At 31.5% G+C, this 17731-nt stretch overlaps 2 protein-coding genes and 1 long non-coding RNA gene across 10 annotated transcripts; 2 read left to right on the top strand and 1 right to left on the bottom strand.

Annotated features, from left to right (window-relative positions):
* The first annotated feature begins 675 nt into the window (after nt 1-675).
* On the top strand, nt 676-2388 carry LOC100572981. The gene has a single exon (XM_008187414.2). The coding sequence runs from the start codon at nt 1087-1089 to the stop codon at nt 2227-2229; it is 1143 nt and encodes a 380-aa protein (XP_008185636.1). The 5' UTR covers nt 676-1086; the 3' UTR covers nt 2230-2388.
* A 233-nt stretch (nt 2389-2621) lies between these two features.
* LOC100572851 lies at nt 2622-14069 on the top strand. Of its 5 annotated transcripts, XM_008187428.3 has the most exons (6): nt 2622-2894; nt 3659-3779; nt 4101-4336; nt 4666-4772; nt 5480-5566; nt 11941-14069. In XM_008187428.3, the coding sequence occupies exon 6, from the start codon at nt 11987-11989 to the stop codon at nt 13355-13357; it is 1371 nt and encodes a 456-aa protein (XP_008185650.1). In that variant the 5' UTR covers nt 2622-2894; nt 3659-3779; nt 4101-4336; nt 4666-4772; nt 5480-5566; nt 11941-11986; the 3' UTR covers nt 13358-14069. The 5 variants fall into 5 exon arrangements, with proteins under 5 accessions (XP_008185650.1, XP_003240632.1, XP_016662160.1 ...); XM_003240584.4 differs by lacking the exon at nt 3659-3779; XM_016806671.2 differs by lacking the exon at nt 3659-3779 and having other exon boundaries at nt 2622-2953.
* LOC107884486 lies at nt 7662-11304 on the bottom strand. Of its 4 annotated transcripts, none has more exons than XR_001679963.2 (8): nt 11126-11304; nt 10879-11025; nt 9863-9943; nt 9609-9722; nt 9204-9512; nt 8949-9122; nt 8061-8309; nt 7662-7989 (listed from the first exon to the last, which is right to left on the bottom strand). It is a non-coding gene; the product is annotated as an uncharacterized LOC107884486 (long non-coding RNA). The 4 variants fall into 4 exon arrangements; XR_001679964.2 differs by having other exon boundaries at nt 11172-11304; XR_001679962.2 differs by lacking the exon at nt 11126-11304 and having other exon boundaries at nt 10879-11096.
* Nucleotides 14070-17731: the final 3662 nt, after the last annotated feature.

The following is a 17731-nucleotide window of genomic DNA, read 5'->3' as shown; positions in this document are numbered from 1 at the left end:
TTTTTTTTTTTAATTTCTTTAGGTTACCTATTTTTTAATACGGAATTTATCTATACAATGGTATTACATAACAAGTCAAAGGGATATTTTCGATTTAAATTGTCCGAGCGAGCGCAGCGAGCGAGTGACCCCGCTCTGTGACTCGGCGCGGCAGTAAGTACTACATACTACATACAGTAGTGTTGAGCGCATGAGTATAAATGTAAAATCGCAAACTTTGGGAGGCTATAACTTCCAAAATAATCGTTTCCGCAAAAAAATGCAAACAGTTTCGAAATCAGCGGTAAAAAACACGTCTTTTTTTAAAAAAAAATCGAAATTCGTGAGGTGCGTGGTAAAGTGCATTTGCTCCAAAAATATATTCAATTTTGTAAAAATTAATATTATATCTGTGGAAAATATAACATAACTTTATTACACAGACAGTTATACAGTTACAGGCCGGCGGGGGATGGATCTGTAACGGGGATCATAAATGATACACAGCGTCCCCGTTACATCTTATCAATTTCAATCGCCAACATCCATGATATAATGGACTATCAATTATTGAAATATATGATATGATTATATCAGCAAATTCTCATAAATAACAAAATGGCAGTGCCCGTGAGTTCAAGGCACCGTCCCCTCTTTTTTCAAATAATTTTAAGATTTGTGAGAGGTTAGGTTAGGTTAGGCGAGCGTCTGTAGTTCATTATAACAAATAATTAATTTGTTCCGTAGGCCGTAGCCCATTGTTCGTACTTAATACTTGTTAGTAATTTATTGTTTGCATGGTTTTTAGATTACAATCTTTAAAGACTTAAGTACGAATCCATTGAGTTTTGTAGTTTTGTACCATGACAAATTAAATTAAATCTGTAATAGTTTATACCTACTCTGTTGCACGGACACATGTTTTTAAGTTGATTTTTTCTACATTTTTTTAACGACGTTATTCGTGCGCCATCACACGACGATTGCCAATAATATTTTTACCGTTAAACTATATTTTTCCTCGCAAACTGTCAATTGTTTACTTGTACAGCACTTTTCTGTAGTACGTTTGGAACGGACAGCTACGTCGTCGGACTTAACGGAGAAATGTATGGACTACCTAGCCTGTTGAAAACGGCGTACTACGCTTGTAGCGAGATCGAGCGTAACAAGTTCGACTTGATGGAAGCACCGGACGTCGATATCCGAAATTGTTGCGAGTCGCTGTTCGACATTATAAAAATCGACAAAAACCAAAACGAGGGCAACGATAGGCAAACCATGTACAGCAGATCGAAATTCCCCATCAATGACCAGAGGTATAAAAACATATGCGAAAAAGCGGCGTTGCACGAGCACATCGATTGCCTGAGACTTGCTCACGAAGTCGGCGTCCCTTGGGGATGGGACGGCGGTAAGGCGTGCGATATAGCTGCCAAATCGGGAAATCTAGAATGTTTAAGATATGCCGCGGAGAACGGTTGCCCCTGGGACAAGGAGACATGCAACTGGGCCGCGAGGAATGGTCACCTGGACTGCCTAGTTTACGCTCGGGAAAACGGGTGCCCTTGGGACGAGGAGACGTGCACCTGGGCCGCGAGGAATGGTCACCTGGACTGCATAGTTTACGCTCGGGAAAACGGGTGCCCCTGGAACTCGGAGACTTGCAAGTGGGCCGCGAGGAACGGTCACCTGAACTGCCTAGTTTACGCTCGGGAAAACGGGTGCCCCTGGAACTCGGAGACGTGCAGCAATGCTGCGAGGAACGGTCACATGGACTGCCTAGTTTACGCTCGGGAAAACGGGTGCCCCTGGAACTCGGAGACGTGCAGCGAAGCCGCATTTAACGGTCACATGGAATGCCTGGTTTACGCTCGGGAAAACGGGTGCCCCTGGGATGTGGCTACGTGCAGCAAAGCCGCATATAACGGTCACATGGACTGCCTAGTTTACGCACGGGAAAATGGGTGCCCCTGGGACCAGAAGACGTGCAGCAAAGCCGCATATAACGGTCAGCTGGAGTGCCTGGCTTACGCTCGGGAAAACGGATGCCCCTGGAACTCCTTGACGTGCAGCGAAGCCGCATTTAACGGTCACACGGAATGCCTGGTTTACGCACAGGAAAATGGGTGCCCCTTGGACGAGTGCAGCTGGTCAATGATGTATGCACGGTCAACTAGAATGCTTCGTTTACGCACGGGAAAACGGGAGCCCGTGGAACAAGGAGACGTGCCAGAAAGCCGCTTATAACGATAATATGCACCACAGCCTAGTTTACGAACTAATATTTAATAAAATAAATTGGCATGTCTGAGTGTGTGACTAGGTAAAATTTATTTTATACACATTTTATTTGCGATATAATAATTATTTAATTTGAGTTTAAATAAAATACAATTATTACAATCATCTTCGTGGTTTTATTCAACATACTTCCAACACTTCAACTGAAGTAGTTGAGTATATTACATCATTCACAATAAATTATATTAAATAATAAGTGGCCCAGTAACTGTAAATAAATAAATGCATTTGTTATTCAATACTATTAGTAATGCAATAAATTAAAAATAAAAGGTTTTTTGAAATTTTTTCCAATTAAAGTGATAACTGATTCACTGATAATAATATATATTCTGTGATAGCTGATAATGTTAACAGAGTCGGCCGTTTTGCAAGTTGCAATCGTTCGGATTTTCGGACATTCTCTGTCTCTAAACGCTTGTAAAAAAACTTAGCAAAAGGCATATTAAGCAAATTTTGTTGCACGTTTTTAAGTGCATCATACCTACATATTATTACAAAGTCGATTCTTAGGGATGGTTATTCTTTTAAATGCGTAGTGAAACTGTGCGGATAAATGAAAATGCAATAAGAAACTGTTAGTTTTTTTTCTTTTCCCAAATCCTTGCTCGGTAAGTATTTTATTATTGTGATACAATGATGTTAACTATGGAACAAGTCAATGGTACTTGTTACATATAGGACAAAAATAACAATATAAACCTACAACATAAATCATAATGATACACAGTTACACATACCTTGATTTTAGTCTAGTGAACAATAAGACAGATCTCAACAAACTAAAAAAAACCGTGCACAATACATAACGAGTACCAAATCATTGTATTTTGTTCAGTTGTTGGGACGCTAGTAGTTTTTTGTAGTACGCTACAGATACTCCCCCAAAAGAAGTAGCTTGCCATCGCGATTTTTTTTTTTTTTAATGTAGTACGCTGCTTCTACTGCTATTGTTTAAACTTTAAATGTAACGCGCTTATTTTACACTCCATTTTTTTTTTAATGTTCCAATTTAAGGTAGTTAATAGTTTGTACTGATTTAACATTTGGTCACTGGACAGGTTTTAATTATGTGAGTTAATTGTGGATTAAACACGAAAAATTCATTAATATACTCATCATTATTATTATATAAATAAATAATTAATAAATATAATAGTTATCAATTATCATACTATTTTAACTATCACCAAATAAGTATTGAAGGTAGAGATAAAATAATGGGAATTTTCGACACGCTAACTGAAAATTACTAGCGCACTAAATTATAATGTTACATTAAGTGTATTGTAGCATTGCTACAATTATAGCATGCTACTTCCAACCACTGGTTTTGTAGTATAAAATATAAACTATTTTTTTGTTACACTTTTAGGTGTGAAATTTGGTTAGAAAGCTGTCAACTGCCAGCTGATATTCTATCAAAAAGAAAATGTTAAATATGTTGTATAGAAAACATTTTGAGAAAAATAGGCTTCTTAATGATTTGGAATCTAGTAAGTATATTTTTAAACATTAAATATAAATTAAACAAATCATAACACTTAATGCCGTCCCACTTTGAAATATCAGTAATTTATATTTCATCAATATTATTATATAATCAAATTATTCAGAAATAACGGTTAATAGAAAATAACGAATAATAAAGATTTAATATGTACTATACCTTAATTATGGTCCCTTGGAGCTTACTGCTTAGTAATGAATGCCTTCATGTCCCACAGTACAAAGTCTACTGACCGCTCCTGAACAAACACTATAGATCAATACAAAGCTCATATTATAATATAATTAACCTTTTTGTGTGATTTCAGATACTACATAATTGACAACTTAATAAGAAAATGGAGCCTTGCAAGTTTTTGAATACAAATTAATAAATAATTTAATATTTACTGTATTATTGGTTTATGAATATAGTATGGGGTGAAATATCATGAACTAACAGCTTGAGATCAAAAACTACGATTACAATATCAATTCTGACTTCTAGATTGAACGGATTGTTTAAATGAATATCTTTTTCTTTTTTTGAAAAAAAAAATAACTAGTAATATCATTATAATCTTTATATTATGCAATTTGTAGTGCTTTAATTTAATTTAAAAAAACCACTGTAGCTAATAGTATTCTCATTGTGATGAAATCAGTGCTTCTTAAATACAACTCAATTAAATCATTAGTTACTTCATTATGGAATATATTATGAAAATGTTTAATTATTAAAGTAAATAAAGTAAACTTATAACTACTGGGGAAAAACTATAACTTCAGGTCTTAATGGACAGATATGGTTACAGAGTTTATCTTTTTAAATACTGATTCAGATTTTCTATGTATCAAATGTCCACAAATTTTCTAATCACATTTTTATTTCAGAAATTTAACTTTATCAAAATTATGTTTTATTCGGACTGGTCAACAACTATGATGGCCATATTGTGATTGTACCTTTTATATTGGATTGATCGTTGTCGAAACATCTAGTGAGTATATTTTTAAACATTAAATATAAATTAAACAAATCATAACACTTAATAACGTCCCACTTTGAAATATCAGACCGTGGACTGTCAGTTATGCAGACATATGAAGTGCATGACCGGTGTGGTTACAAATTGTGTTTTAAAATTATGTCTAGTGATTTGCATACCTTATGTAAATGAGTGTTGGGATTAACTTATTTTACGAGTTACTGTTACAAAACTCGTTTGAAACAGTTGCCCTACCTTTCTATGTGAAAGAGTTTACACATACCTACTTTGAGTTACTTTTTTGTGCTAATTTCATTAAATAACTTTATTTTTTAGAACCAATTAAAAATATTGCAATAGCAAATTTACAATACCATGCTTTTTTCTTAACGTGTATAATATTAGGCTATATGTTCTATAGAAGTTTTCTTTATATGACTTATATAACTTATTGAGACTAGACATTTGTGTTAATCTATTATTTACCTTATTATAACTTAAGTAATATCTTTAACTTCTTTATATTTAAGATCTAATGAAAATGTCCTTAAAAAAAGTAACTCAAGTAATTTAATTATAATTTTGATATTATGCAATTTGTAGCTTGCTTTACTTAACTCTATAATCTAATAATTTTTATATATTTTAATTTAATAATTTCTGACACAATGAACAGAAGAAATCATTAATTGTGTAATTAACAATTCGGTTTTCTTTAGGGATGCAATCAATGGCTATCCAGCGAAAACGCCGAGAGCACGACACTTATTCTACATATTCTTCATCCGGTTGACAACAGTGCCTATGTGAGTTCCAGTTACAGGATAAGCTTAGTTATTTTGTCATGTCTTCAGAGTTTTCTAATAAAGAGGTCATAAAATATTCTCTATAAGTGTTAGGATCAAACTTTAAACTGAACTTGGAATTGTCCATAAATTTAAATGTGTAATGTATAATATAAACTTCACAATTAAATTCATGAGGGTATGGAATCAGTTTCAGCATTGGACATTGGTGTGTGCTGTCACCGTAGATGACATCTGATTTCAATATTTTAATTACTGTATTGAAATGTTCTTTTGATGTACGACGCTCTGTATCATATGACCTAATCGATCAGGTCCATGATATAACACTTTCTGGTGTTGAAATTTATAAAGACTACAATTCAGTAAGCACCAACTAACCATGTCAGAATAACCATACTGTTCTGAATGAAAGTAATTTTGTTATGCACTTTTCCAACTAGATAATCTTTATTTTTTGGCATCTTAATTTGTTTATAGTATGTCAAATCATTAGGGAGCATATTTTTTTGTAAATCTATAGTTTGCACTGATCGTCAAAACGGAGATTTATGGCTGCCAGTTTTCGAAACCGATTTTATTAAACAATTATCGTCTAATGGCTTACTCACATCATGTATATCCATGTTGAGCTAATAGGCTCATCAGCATTGAACCTACTTACATTGTTACATTCTGTAACCACAACACTTTCAATACCATCTACCACTTTGGGAGAAATGTTATTTTCATCTATTGTAGTGGTCGAAGACTTTGGGATTTTTAACGACAGGGCTTTGAAAGAACGGTAATTGGTTTGTTGGAGATGTCTGTGTTGTTTCTCTTTTTTCCCCCAACTTTCTATTGCGTCTAAATGGTTATGGCTAGACATTTCTGAGATTTTTCTTTGCCTTTCATTTCCTTTGGTCTGCCTAGACTTATTGTCAAAATCAAGTGTACGTGTATGAGTATTTTTTCTGATATTAAACTTTATTTGTTTGTGTGCATTCATCACGCGCTCTCTCATAAGTCTTAAAAACTGACCGAATTTCCAACTTCGGTCGCTATTAAGTAAATCAACTTTTACCGTTTTAAACCAAGTCTCAATGGTAGCATTACTCTGGTGTATTTCAATGTTATTTTTGACTTAAATTACATATTTATCAAATTAAATAACATAAAATCAAAATTTATGTAAGTAGTATAAAATAAATAATAATTTTTTCAAACAGTCTTCAGGTCAGTATGGAGATTTACCCAAGCAATAGCATCACAGAATGATATGAAATGACTATCACTACACAAATCAATAATCATAGCCTTCTATCAAACTTTCTAATGTTAACCATAAAAGGAAAACCGTTAATGGATTTTTAACTGAAAAATAGTTTTAAAATTTTCGAAATTTTGATTAATTTAGCAAACACTTAATATTTAAATGTATACAAAAAATAATCATGGCTATGTATCATTAATATTTCAACTCACAAGGAATCTAGCATTCATTTTTCATGCTATCCACCTAAATGAAAAAGTTTATATCAATGAGTTACAAAAAATTTGTTTTTTTTTCAAAAAAGTTTCGGTATGAAATATGCTTAAAAATTAAAAAAGTATTATAGATTTTAATTTATTTGTTAAGTTTCTATCAGGATTTTAATCAGGTCATATTAATAATATATGAAAAAAAATTCCCACACAATCACTATCATTTTTCCAAAAACTGTTCTATATCTGAAGAACGAACAAGATAAATCCAACACTGCAATGTTTATAAATAATATTTGGTATCTAATTTTTACTAATACACAAGTTGGGCCAGTTAATGATCATTTGTAACTCAGTTAAGTAGGGTAAATATGCATCAATAACAAAACGTTAAAAGCTATACACTTTTTATTACACATTTTTTTTATACAATGCAAAACTAAATTATAGTTTAGTGTTTATACTTTATAGTTTAAACAGTATTTCTATATATATTTTCATATAAGTTAGATTGGTAGAATATAAAAGTTTTAACTTTAAATAATTCATAGAAAATATTTTTTGACATGAAAACGAAATAGACTGAAATAGTGAATAGTAATAAAATTAACTTTTTAACTCATTAATGCCTAGCTTCACAGTAATACATTTTACATATAGTAGGCAATTCAAATTAATTATTTTGTTTTAAATATAAATACATGCATTAAATCATTATATTTGTGTAGAGAAGTTCACGTTCAAAACATGATATTATCAGATATTTAAGGAGAAAAGTGTACTTTTCCTAAGTTTATGTGACAAATCTTGCATACATTCTTTAATAAATTGTTATGTATTTGAATTTATTAACCTTTCAATTGATTTTCCCAATACATTTGTCAAACACGAGAGTCTAGAGCAACAATCATGATCATCCTATTATTATTTGCATCAAACTAGTCTCTACTATAAGCCTATAAAATATAAATTACAATATTCATAAAATAAATAATTCATTTTTAAAAAATTTCAATTTTATACTTACTATATTTGGTTTAATCTTTGTTCAACTAGTGAAATACATATTTTGAACTGGCTCAGAATATGTAATGAATCCAGATTCCAATATAATAGAAACCAAAATTAAATACTGACATCAAAAATATTTTATGTCTATTATTATATTTAAAAAAATATTATATGTGCATGTGTGTATGTATACAATATACTTGTAATGATTAAATAAGGTTGCCAATGTTCCAATTACAAACCTTAACATAATTACATTTCCATCCTAAAACATAAATTTTAAATATTCATATATTATTTACATTATCATTAGATTAAAATTTCTTTGCATTTTTAATTACTTCTTTTTCATGAAAAGCTAGTATTAATTTGTATAATATTAATTCTAAACATGGTATCAGTTCTTCAGTAGTGGCTTTCATTAATAATTTCATAAAGGCTTTTTATATGAACTCTTTTGGTGGAATCTAACAACCGTTACTAAAAAGTAACCAAAAAGTTTTATAAAATATCAAGTAGGTAACAACTTATGTATGTTCCATGATATAATATATATATAATTTTTTTAATTTTTTTTCCAGTGGTGTTCTAATTACAAATTGTCAATACTTTTTATATTCTACAACAAAAACTTAAAGTTTAAATTGTAATGAAGCATATTTATTTAAAGTTGATCTAATTATTATTATTAATAATAATAATAATGAATATTGAATAGCATCAAATAAAATTGTACAATAAAATGATGTACAAATATTAGTGTTTTAGACTTTTAGTTATCATGACATTAAGAGGATTCCTCACCCGTATATAATTATAATTTTAAAACACTCATAACTCGCTTTAAAATTAAAATATAATAAAAATCCAATGAGATTTCCTAAATAGTAGATAATATACTTACATTTAAATTTTATAAGAGGTCAATTCACTCTAATTTTTAATCCAACAGAGCTACACGTGTTCAGCTACAATTTGCTATGTTACACACTTGTAAGACTGAGGTAACATATGCGGGTGAGGCGTCCTCTTAAATATTATTTTCAAGACTTGCGTGATTTTATTGCAGTAGTTGTTCCTTTTATAGTTAAATATATTATATAGTTAATTTGTTAAGAGTGGAATTCAAATAGAAAAAAAATTAATTTGATTTCATTACCTAATCCATAAGTTCTAGAACAAGCATATTCATATAACCAGTTTAAACACGACAAAAAGTTTTTCTTAACTTCCTCGAGGTAAATATTTATGCTCTGTAATTCCAACTTTTTCGGGTTCATAATAAATAACAGCTTGTTGTTTCGAGTCTGTATTATTTTTTTTGTAAAGCTTTTATAACATTTTGCACTTTTTATCCTTTGAATTCTCCTACTATAAGTGGAGTTGTTACTATTGTAACACCACACTGTCATTGTATCTATATCATGTACTTATATAATTGTCGAGCTATAATAGTTTTTACTGGAAGCTAATAAAAAAAAAATAAAAAATAAAAAAGTATCTTAAATTTAAAATTAATTTAGAAAACAAACAATCAAATAATTTAAACTCAGTTAAGACTCACCCATTCATAAAATGCTTTTAATTAAACTTTCTCTTTAGCAATTGTAATTTTGAATTCATCAGACACTGTTGCAGAACATAAGTTTCCAAAGTCTAGGATTTCAATAATAGGTATCTAAAAAAAATTACTCATAAATTTTATTTTATTTTTTAAATATAATATAAAATTATAAATATTATATAGATGTTACCTAATCAAATATATTGAAATTAATATTTATTGATCTTATTAAAAATCTAACAAAAGTTACTCACAGGTTCAAATCACAGGTACCATCTCGTCAGTAACATTATATTTTTCATGGAATGCTGGTTTCTTTTTTAGATTAGTTAAAGCTGTGTAATCATTAGAACAATCAGAAGGAACGCTTATAACAATTTCAGTGTCTTTATCAGACTGAATAAATAACATTGATACCTAGGTAGGCATAGGGGCAATTTGGGGGGAGGCTTGGAGGTGCTTATATTATGCCATAGGTATTTGACAACATTTATTTCTAAGACCTTATCATTTTCATAATAATTAAATACATGTATTACCTATGTATAGGTTACCTATCAGAATAATAATATAAATAAAAGTGTATTATGTTATAGGTAATTGTTTATATTAAGATTAATGCGAAGGTGTAAAAAGGAAGTTGTACGAAGGGAGGGGGTGTCGGGGCCAGAGCCCCCCACTGACCACTTAACTAGACATAAATCTAGCACCCCCATAAATTTAACCCAAATTGCGCCTATGTAGGTAGGTATTAATAATATCATTGAAATTAAATGGTTCAACTTTGTATCTAAAATCTCCTAAAACATTTGTAATTGACACTATTAGTAGAAATTCACTAGACCAACCCGGTTTTAAATTATCCCACATTATCATGTAAATGATAGGTCCAAACATTCCAGTGCATTATTTTCCACACCGGTTTAGTCTAGCGAATTTCTACATAGTGGCTATATAGTTGTATATCACAACAGACCTTTAACCTAAATATCAAAATATAAATGAAGTAGATATTATGTACACAGAAAAACTAGGGTATAATTAATCTACTATATCAGGGCATCTTTTTTTCTTCAAATTTGTTTTTATAAAGTGGTGTTTTGACGAGTTAAGAACCATGGTGCAAAAATTAATTGGCCAAAATTAATAGTTCTACCTAGAAACTAAAAGTATAAATAGTAGTATTTGATGGTATATAATTTAAAAATAAATAATTACAAAATCTATATAAAAAATGTTTATGAAAATGTACAACTCTACTAACACTTACTTTACTATAAATAAATACTAGTTGAAGTGTTGAACAACAAAATTAAAGTTAAGTTCGGCAATATATTTTGTGTACTACCTATTGGCGATCAAAAACTTATCAATTTTTTGGCCGGCAGAGGGTGGATCTGTAACAATTGTTGTGTGTCTGTAACAAGGTTATTAGAAGCTACTATTATAATCTATAAACCTTGGATAGTTGGATCTGTAACGGGCCAGTGGAAAAATGAAATATAAATGATACACACCGTGCCCCTTACATCACTTTCTATCGCCAATCAAACAAAAACTTACCGGCACCATAGAGTAATAATTACTCTATAACCGGCATATAATAATGGATCTTCGGCTCAAAAATACAACTTAAAATTAGTATAACATAATTTAAATTGTGCGGACATTGTCTTTTCATAATTTAATAAAGATAAAAAAGATACTACCCATGCGCAGTATAAATAACGGTCAGGTCTCTTATCTATACCCGGATAGTCTTGTGTATGAATTTGTTTTTTTCCCCACGAAATTTTGGGACAAGTAGTAAGTACCCCGAACATGCAAACTTGTCAAACTTGCACAATCCCATCGCTAGTCAGATTTCCTGTATTGAGGTTGTTAACACTGTTTAAGATATATCTACAACCGTGGTTGTTAATATTGTTGTGGTAAATGGTAATTTATTGTTTGCGCTTTGCAAGGTTTTTTACTTTTTTAGGTTATAATCTTTAAAGACTGTAAATTATAATCCGAAGAGTACATTGAGCTGTTTGTAAAATGTAAATAGTTTTATGCAATGAATAATTAAATTAAATTTGTCACCGTTTATTCGTTTGTACCTACTCTGTGGCTCGGATACATAATCGGATTTTAATCAGCTGATTAAGCTTAATCGAAGTTTAACCGTAGACGGTACATCTATTTACCGGCCCTTAAGTTGATTTTTTCAAATATTTTTAACGTCGTTGTTATTCGTGCGCCATCACTCGTCGATTTCCAATAATATTATCGTTGAACACTGTTTTTCCTCTCAAGCTTTGTTTACTTATTAGTCTTATCTCTGCTGTAGCACGTTTGGAACGGAGAGCAGCTACGTCGTCGGACCTAACGCGAAAATGTACGAATTACCTAGCCTGCGGAAAACGGCGTACTACGCTTGCAACAAGATCGAGCGTAACAAGTTTGACTTGCTGGAAACACCGGACGTGAATATGCGAAGTTGTTGTGAGTCATTGTTCGAAATTTTAAAAATCGACAAAAACCTAAACAAGGGAAATGGTAGGCGGACCATGTTCAGCAGATCACAATTCCCCGTCGATGACCTGAGATTTAAAAACGTATGCGAAAGAGCGGTGTTGCACGGGCACATCGATTGCCTAAAACTTGCACACGAAGTCGGTGTCCCCTGGGACAGTATGCCGGAATTTGACGGTGGTACGGCGTGCGACTTAGCTGCACAATCGGGCAATCTAGAGTGTCTTAAATACGCCTCGGAGAACGGATGTCCATGGAACGAGGATACGTGCAGCGGCGCCGCGAGCAACGGTCAAATGGAGTGTCTGGTTTACGCTCGAGAAAATGGTTGTCCCTGGGACACTGAGACGTGCAGCGGAGCCGCGTTGAACGGCCACCTGCAGTGTTTGGTTTACGCACGGGCAAACGGCTGTCCCTGGGACGGTGAAACGTGCTCCAACGCCGCGTCAAACGGTCACCTGGAGTGTTTGGTTTACGCTCTAGAGAACGGGTGCCCCTTGTCCTTTGATGCATGCTCCAGAGCCGCGGAAAACGGTCATTTGGACTGTTTGATTTACGCACGGCAAAACGGATTCCACTGGGACGAGCTTACGTGCAGCTTTGCCGCGAGCAACGGTCACTTGGACTGTTTGGTCTATGCACACCGAAGTGGGTGCCCCTGGACCTCTTGGACGTGCATTATAGCCGCATCGAACGGTCACATGGCATGTTTGTATTACGCACGGCAAAATGGATGTCCCTGGGACAAGAGGGTGTGCTCCGAAGCCGCATTGAATGGCCACCTGCAGTGTTTGGTTTACGCGCGGAATAACGGCTGCCCCTGGGACAGTAAGACGTGCTCCAACGCTGCGAGAAACGGTCACCTGGAGTGTTTGGTTTACGCACGGCAAAATAGATGTCCCTGGGATAAGAGGGTGTGCTCCGAAGCCGCGTTGAACGGCCACCTGCCGTGTTTGATTTACGCACAGAAAAACGGTTGTCCCTGGGACGAAGAGACGTGTAGCAATGCTGCATATAACGGTAAGCTAGAGTGCTTGGTTTACGCAAGAGTAAGCGGATGTCCCTGGGACGAGGAGACATGTATCCAAGCCGCATTTAACGGTCACCTAGAGTGTTTGGCCTATGCGCGGGAAAATGCATGTCCTTGGGACGAAGAGACATGCATCTTGGCCGCGAGGAATAATAATCATCAGGAGTGTTTGGTTTACGTACTGGAAAACAAGTGCCCTTAGGACTAAAACTACGAGACTGACATGGACTACCAGCTTACACTCGGGAAAACAGGTGCACTTGGGACGAGGATACGTATAGCAGCTCTGCGAGCAACGGTCACATGAAGTGTCTGGTATATGCACTAGAGAACATGTGGCCCTGGGACGCGCTTACCTGCTGCTTGGCCTCGAGGATCGGTCATTAGGAGTGTTTGATTTATGCATGGGAAAACAGATGCCTCGGGGACTAGAACTACAACAAATTTCTGTTCTAAAACTGTCTAGAGGAAAAAAATGTTATAATTTAATATAAAATTAATATGCATATTTACTTTAATAAATTAAAATTGTTTATTTTTCCGTCAAATATACTACTCTATTTCAACAATAAGTCGCAACAATTAGCTTTATTTGCGATTCGACAAAATATTCAAATTGTTATATTTAATTTATTTATTATATAATTTTAAATTCGTTCGATTTAATCAATTGTGCCATATTTTGAATTTTCATAATTAAATTGACACCAGTTTAAATTTAATGTTACCTATTTGTTGTATCAGTAATGAAAAAGTGATCAATTTCAATTGCCTAACATTTTTTATAATTATTTAGTAATGATTACATAGTCGGTTAATAAAACTATTAACTGAGTAAGTAAGTAGTAAGTTGGTATGTAATAAAATATTTGTAAAAAATATTAATATTAAACTAATTATCTTACAGTCTTCCACATTTTTAGTACTGTATTCACAAAATGTTCCATCCAACATTTAATCATCTAAAAAAACAAATAAAAACATTATTATAATGAAACATTAGGAAACAAATTAAATAAATTCTTACAATATCAATTATATGAGCTCAACTTGTTATGATGAATGCAGAAAAATTTGAAGCTTGTACAAAAATGTAACTGCCTTCATATAATATGAATGAATTAATATCAAATTGGTGAATACAAATTACTAATTGTTATTCTCAATCTTAATACACGTCTTTGTTCATCAGAAATGTTTGTACTAAAACCTTCTTTTTTTTTATTGTATTTATGCGTTATAGTAGCACAGAAACCAGAGTAACAGGCACCCAGAAGTAAAAAAAAACAAAATAAAACTCACAAGTAACTTGTAGCTCATATAGGTACCGTAAGAGCAGGATACTTTACTTCAGGGGTTAAACATTGCTCCAAAAAAAATATTTACTGATATCAATTCTAGCACATTACGATTTTGAGATAAGAGATTGTAGTTTTTTTTTGTATTATTCTTATTAATATTATACATTTTTTCAAACATTTCGAACATCAATCTATTAGTTCGCCTCCAAGATGAATGCCACGAAAAGAGTTGTTTTCAAAAACACAAAAACTCATGACGAAAAAGTTGTCCAAAATCCAGGGGATTAAAATTTAATTTAAAATGTATTGAAAAAAGACTTTTAATCAACTACAAAAAAAAAAAAATTATATTATTAAATTATATTGTGTATAGTTTCAGATTAGTTAAAACATAAGCACTAAACATTGCACCAATAGTTATTATATGCATTAAAGTAAGGTAATTTTAATCATTGTGAAATGTAACCTGTAATGTATTTTACTTTGCTCCAAATTTTGGGAATAAGTAAGTAAGTCACTTAGAATGACATTCAGATTTTTTTTAATTGTTTTTACCTCTCAACATCTATACATAGATGCGCGAACAGGTAATTTTTATCTTTGTAATTGAAGCTATAGTATAGGTTTAAACTAAAAAAGAAATATATTTGGAGCAAAGTATCCTGCTCTTACGGTATATCAATTGAACTGATTAAGAATTAATAATAATTAAGAATAATTGCCATTTGCCATGATGTAGATTTAATTCTATAATAATTATCAGATTCAGTGGTGCACACTAGAGGGTTCAAGGGTAGCAGCTGCTTCCCCTGATTTTTTTGGTAGGTGGGTGGGTGGACCCCCTGGCTCCAAAATATTTAAATCATAAAAATTCTACTATGTATAAAACTTGAATAATTATAAGCTTTGGTAATTTGCCTATTAGCCAATATAAAGGTAACAGATTCAATTTGCTACCCCTATTTATTTTTGTATGTAAATAGTAGGGTTGAGTGAATTTATGTATAAAAACTATACATGCATAAAACGTCTAAATTGTTATTACTATCTTTTCTTTCATAAGATATTTAAATTATTATTAAACATTTTTTTTGCACACCTTGAGTATAAATAATAATTGTTTTTACTGTAATTTGGATAACTTCTTAGAATTTAATAAATTATTTTTTATTTTTTATGTAATTAATAGGTAACTACTACTTTATTATTACTATTAGTTTCTTGCTTTATTTATTATTACTAATAGAAAATGTGCATTTAGTATTTACTATTTACAAAATTATAAATAAATCCGAGTCCTAGTTATTTCTAATTAATTAGGTAATTAAGCATGCATATTAATTATTAGTACATGCTATAGGTGCATAAAAAAATAATAATTACAACTACAATTACATTATTTATATTTTATACATAATACTAATAGGTACTTAATAGTTAATACTCAATAATTAATATTTTTATATTAACACTTAACATTGCGTAAATTTAACAAAATACAATTGACATCTTTGTTTTTGAAAATATAATACAATTAAAAAATAAAAATTCATTCAAATGAAAAAAAAAATAGTTCTGGCATCTCATAATATTATAATAATTTGATTTTATAATAGTGTACACTGATGATGCATAAAATATAGATGTATTATACGTATAAATACGTGCCAACCCTGGTAAATAGAAAATACCTTCTGATTTTTCAGACAATCAGTACCTTCCTAATCTTATGTTATTCTTCAACCAGGCCCGTATTTAAGGTGGGCAAGGGAGTCCCTGGTTGCCAATTTTTGATACATTTTGTGGTGCGGCCAGGCACCGGTGTATATTATATAAATATAATTTTTTTATGGTAAGAAATTGTTTGAGTACCTACTTGGACTTTTTGTATTTCATTGATAACTATTAATTTTTGTAATTTTTTTTCATAGTTTACAATTTCACCTATAGTATGTTATACTTTTTGGCAATAATTAAAATAATGTATTATCAATATCTGTGTATTTAACAAAATATTTATAAAAATCATAAATAATCAGGTTCTAGGTCACTTTGTGCGGTCGACCATTAAAAGTGCAAAACGCGGACACTTTGTACAATCGGGTAAAAAGGTACATTGTTGAACGCAGATACTTTGTACGATTGGGTAAAAATGTTCATTTGAGAACACAGACGCTTTGTACTATTATATACATAAAGCATAGGTATATAGTGTAAATATAAGTTATATATCTAAGTAGTAAGTATATATAATGTAAATTATTAAAGTGTAAAAATTTAAACAAAAAGGCAATTAAAAGTGTTTTAGGATATAATAGTATATTAAAAATAATCAAAGTTTTTTTAATTACTGGTTAGATAACAGCCAAATATTACTTAGTGCTATAATATATTTTTGATTAATTTAGGAACTTGATGAACTAAACATCTTGAAATTATCAAAATAATCAAACATGGCATATAATTATTATCCTTATTAAATAAGTATATGCCAAAATATATAAAAAAAAACTTATAAATAAAAATAATAAATGCTCGAACAAATCATACATATTGCAATGGCCAGTTAAAAAATAATGATAGACAATTGTGATATCTAATAATCAAAAAATAATATGTAGGTAGGTATATTATATTATTATGACATAATATGTTATAATACTAATAATATTTTGAACTAAACTAAAATTATGAAATACAATTAGTAGATATTCAAACCATTAAGTCTTATATAAATCAAATATTATAACTATTTAGTATTTAAAGCTTTATCTAACAATAATTTTATTTTCATTTTGCATTTTTGAGTTAACTTACTAGAGTAATATCATTTAGTTTTATATAAGGAAGGCCTAATTATACTTGCGGAGTTTCCATATACCCATTACAGGTAAGAAAATAAGACTGGTGGAGTTTCCATTAGACCTTTACATTACCTTTTTATCTAACCGGTATTCTGGCGGAGTTTGCAATCGACCATACAAAATGACCTTATACCAAATAATCAATTAAAAAATTGATTAATTTTTTTTTTATGGTGGGGGTGTATTAATATTGTTGACTCGGGGTGCTAAAAGTGTAAATACGGTTATATCTTCAATATAGGAATTGGTATATTTCTACTTTACCGGGCACCCTTTTTTTTGCAATTTTTTTTTTGGAAACTTATGTAGTTAAGTACGCTGAAAACGATGGTGAAAACCGAATTTGGGGCACGGACTTAGTTTTGAAGTTATGGCCTAATGAAGTTCACTATTTCGCGATTTTTTTTTTCA

The sequence above is a fragment of the Acyrthosiphon pisum genome, chromosome A1 (genome assembly GCF_005508785.2).
Source record: "Acyrthosiphon pisum isolate AL4f chromosome A1, pea_aphid_22Mar2018_4r6ur, whole genome shotgun sequence".
In the NCBI taxonomy this organism is placed as follows: Eukaryota; Metazoa; Arthropoda; class Insecta; order Hemiptera; family Aphididae; genus Acyrthosiphon; species Acyrthosiphon pisum.
Note: the sequence above shows the minus strand (reverse complement) of the source record. Positions and strands in the feature narration are given on the sequence as shown.

Excerpts from the sequence above, each read along its gene's own strand:
- LOC100572981 (XM_008187414.2), top strand. The coding sequence starts at position 1,087 with ATGTATGGACTACCTAGCCTGTTGAAAACGGCGTACTACGCTTGTAGC.
- LOC100572851 (XM_016806678.2), top strand. The coding sequence starts at position 11,987 with ATGTACGAATTACCTAGCCTGCGGAAAACGGCGTACTACGCTTGCAAC.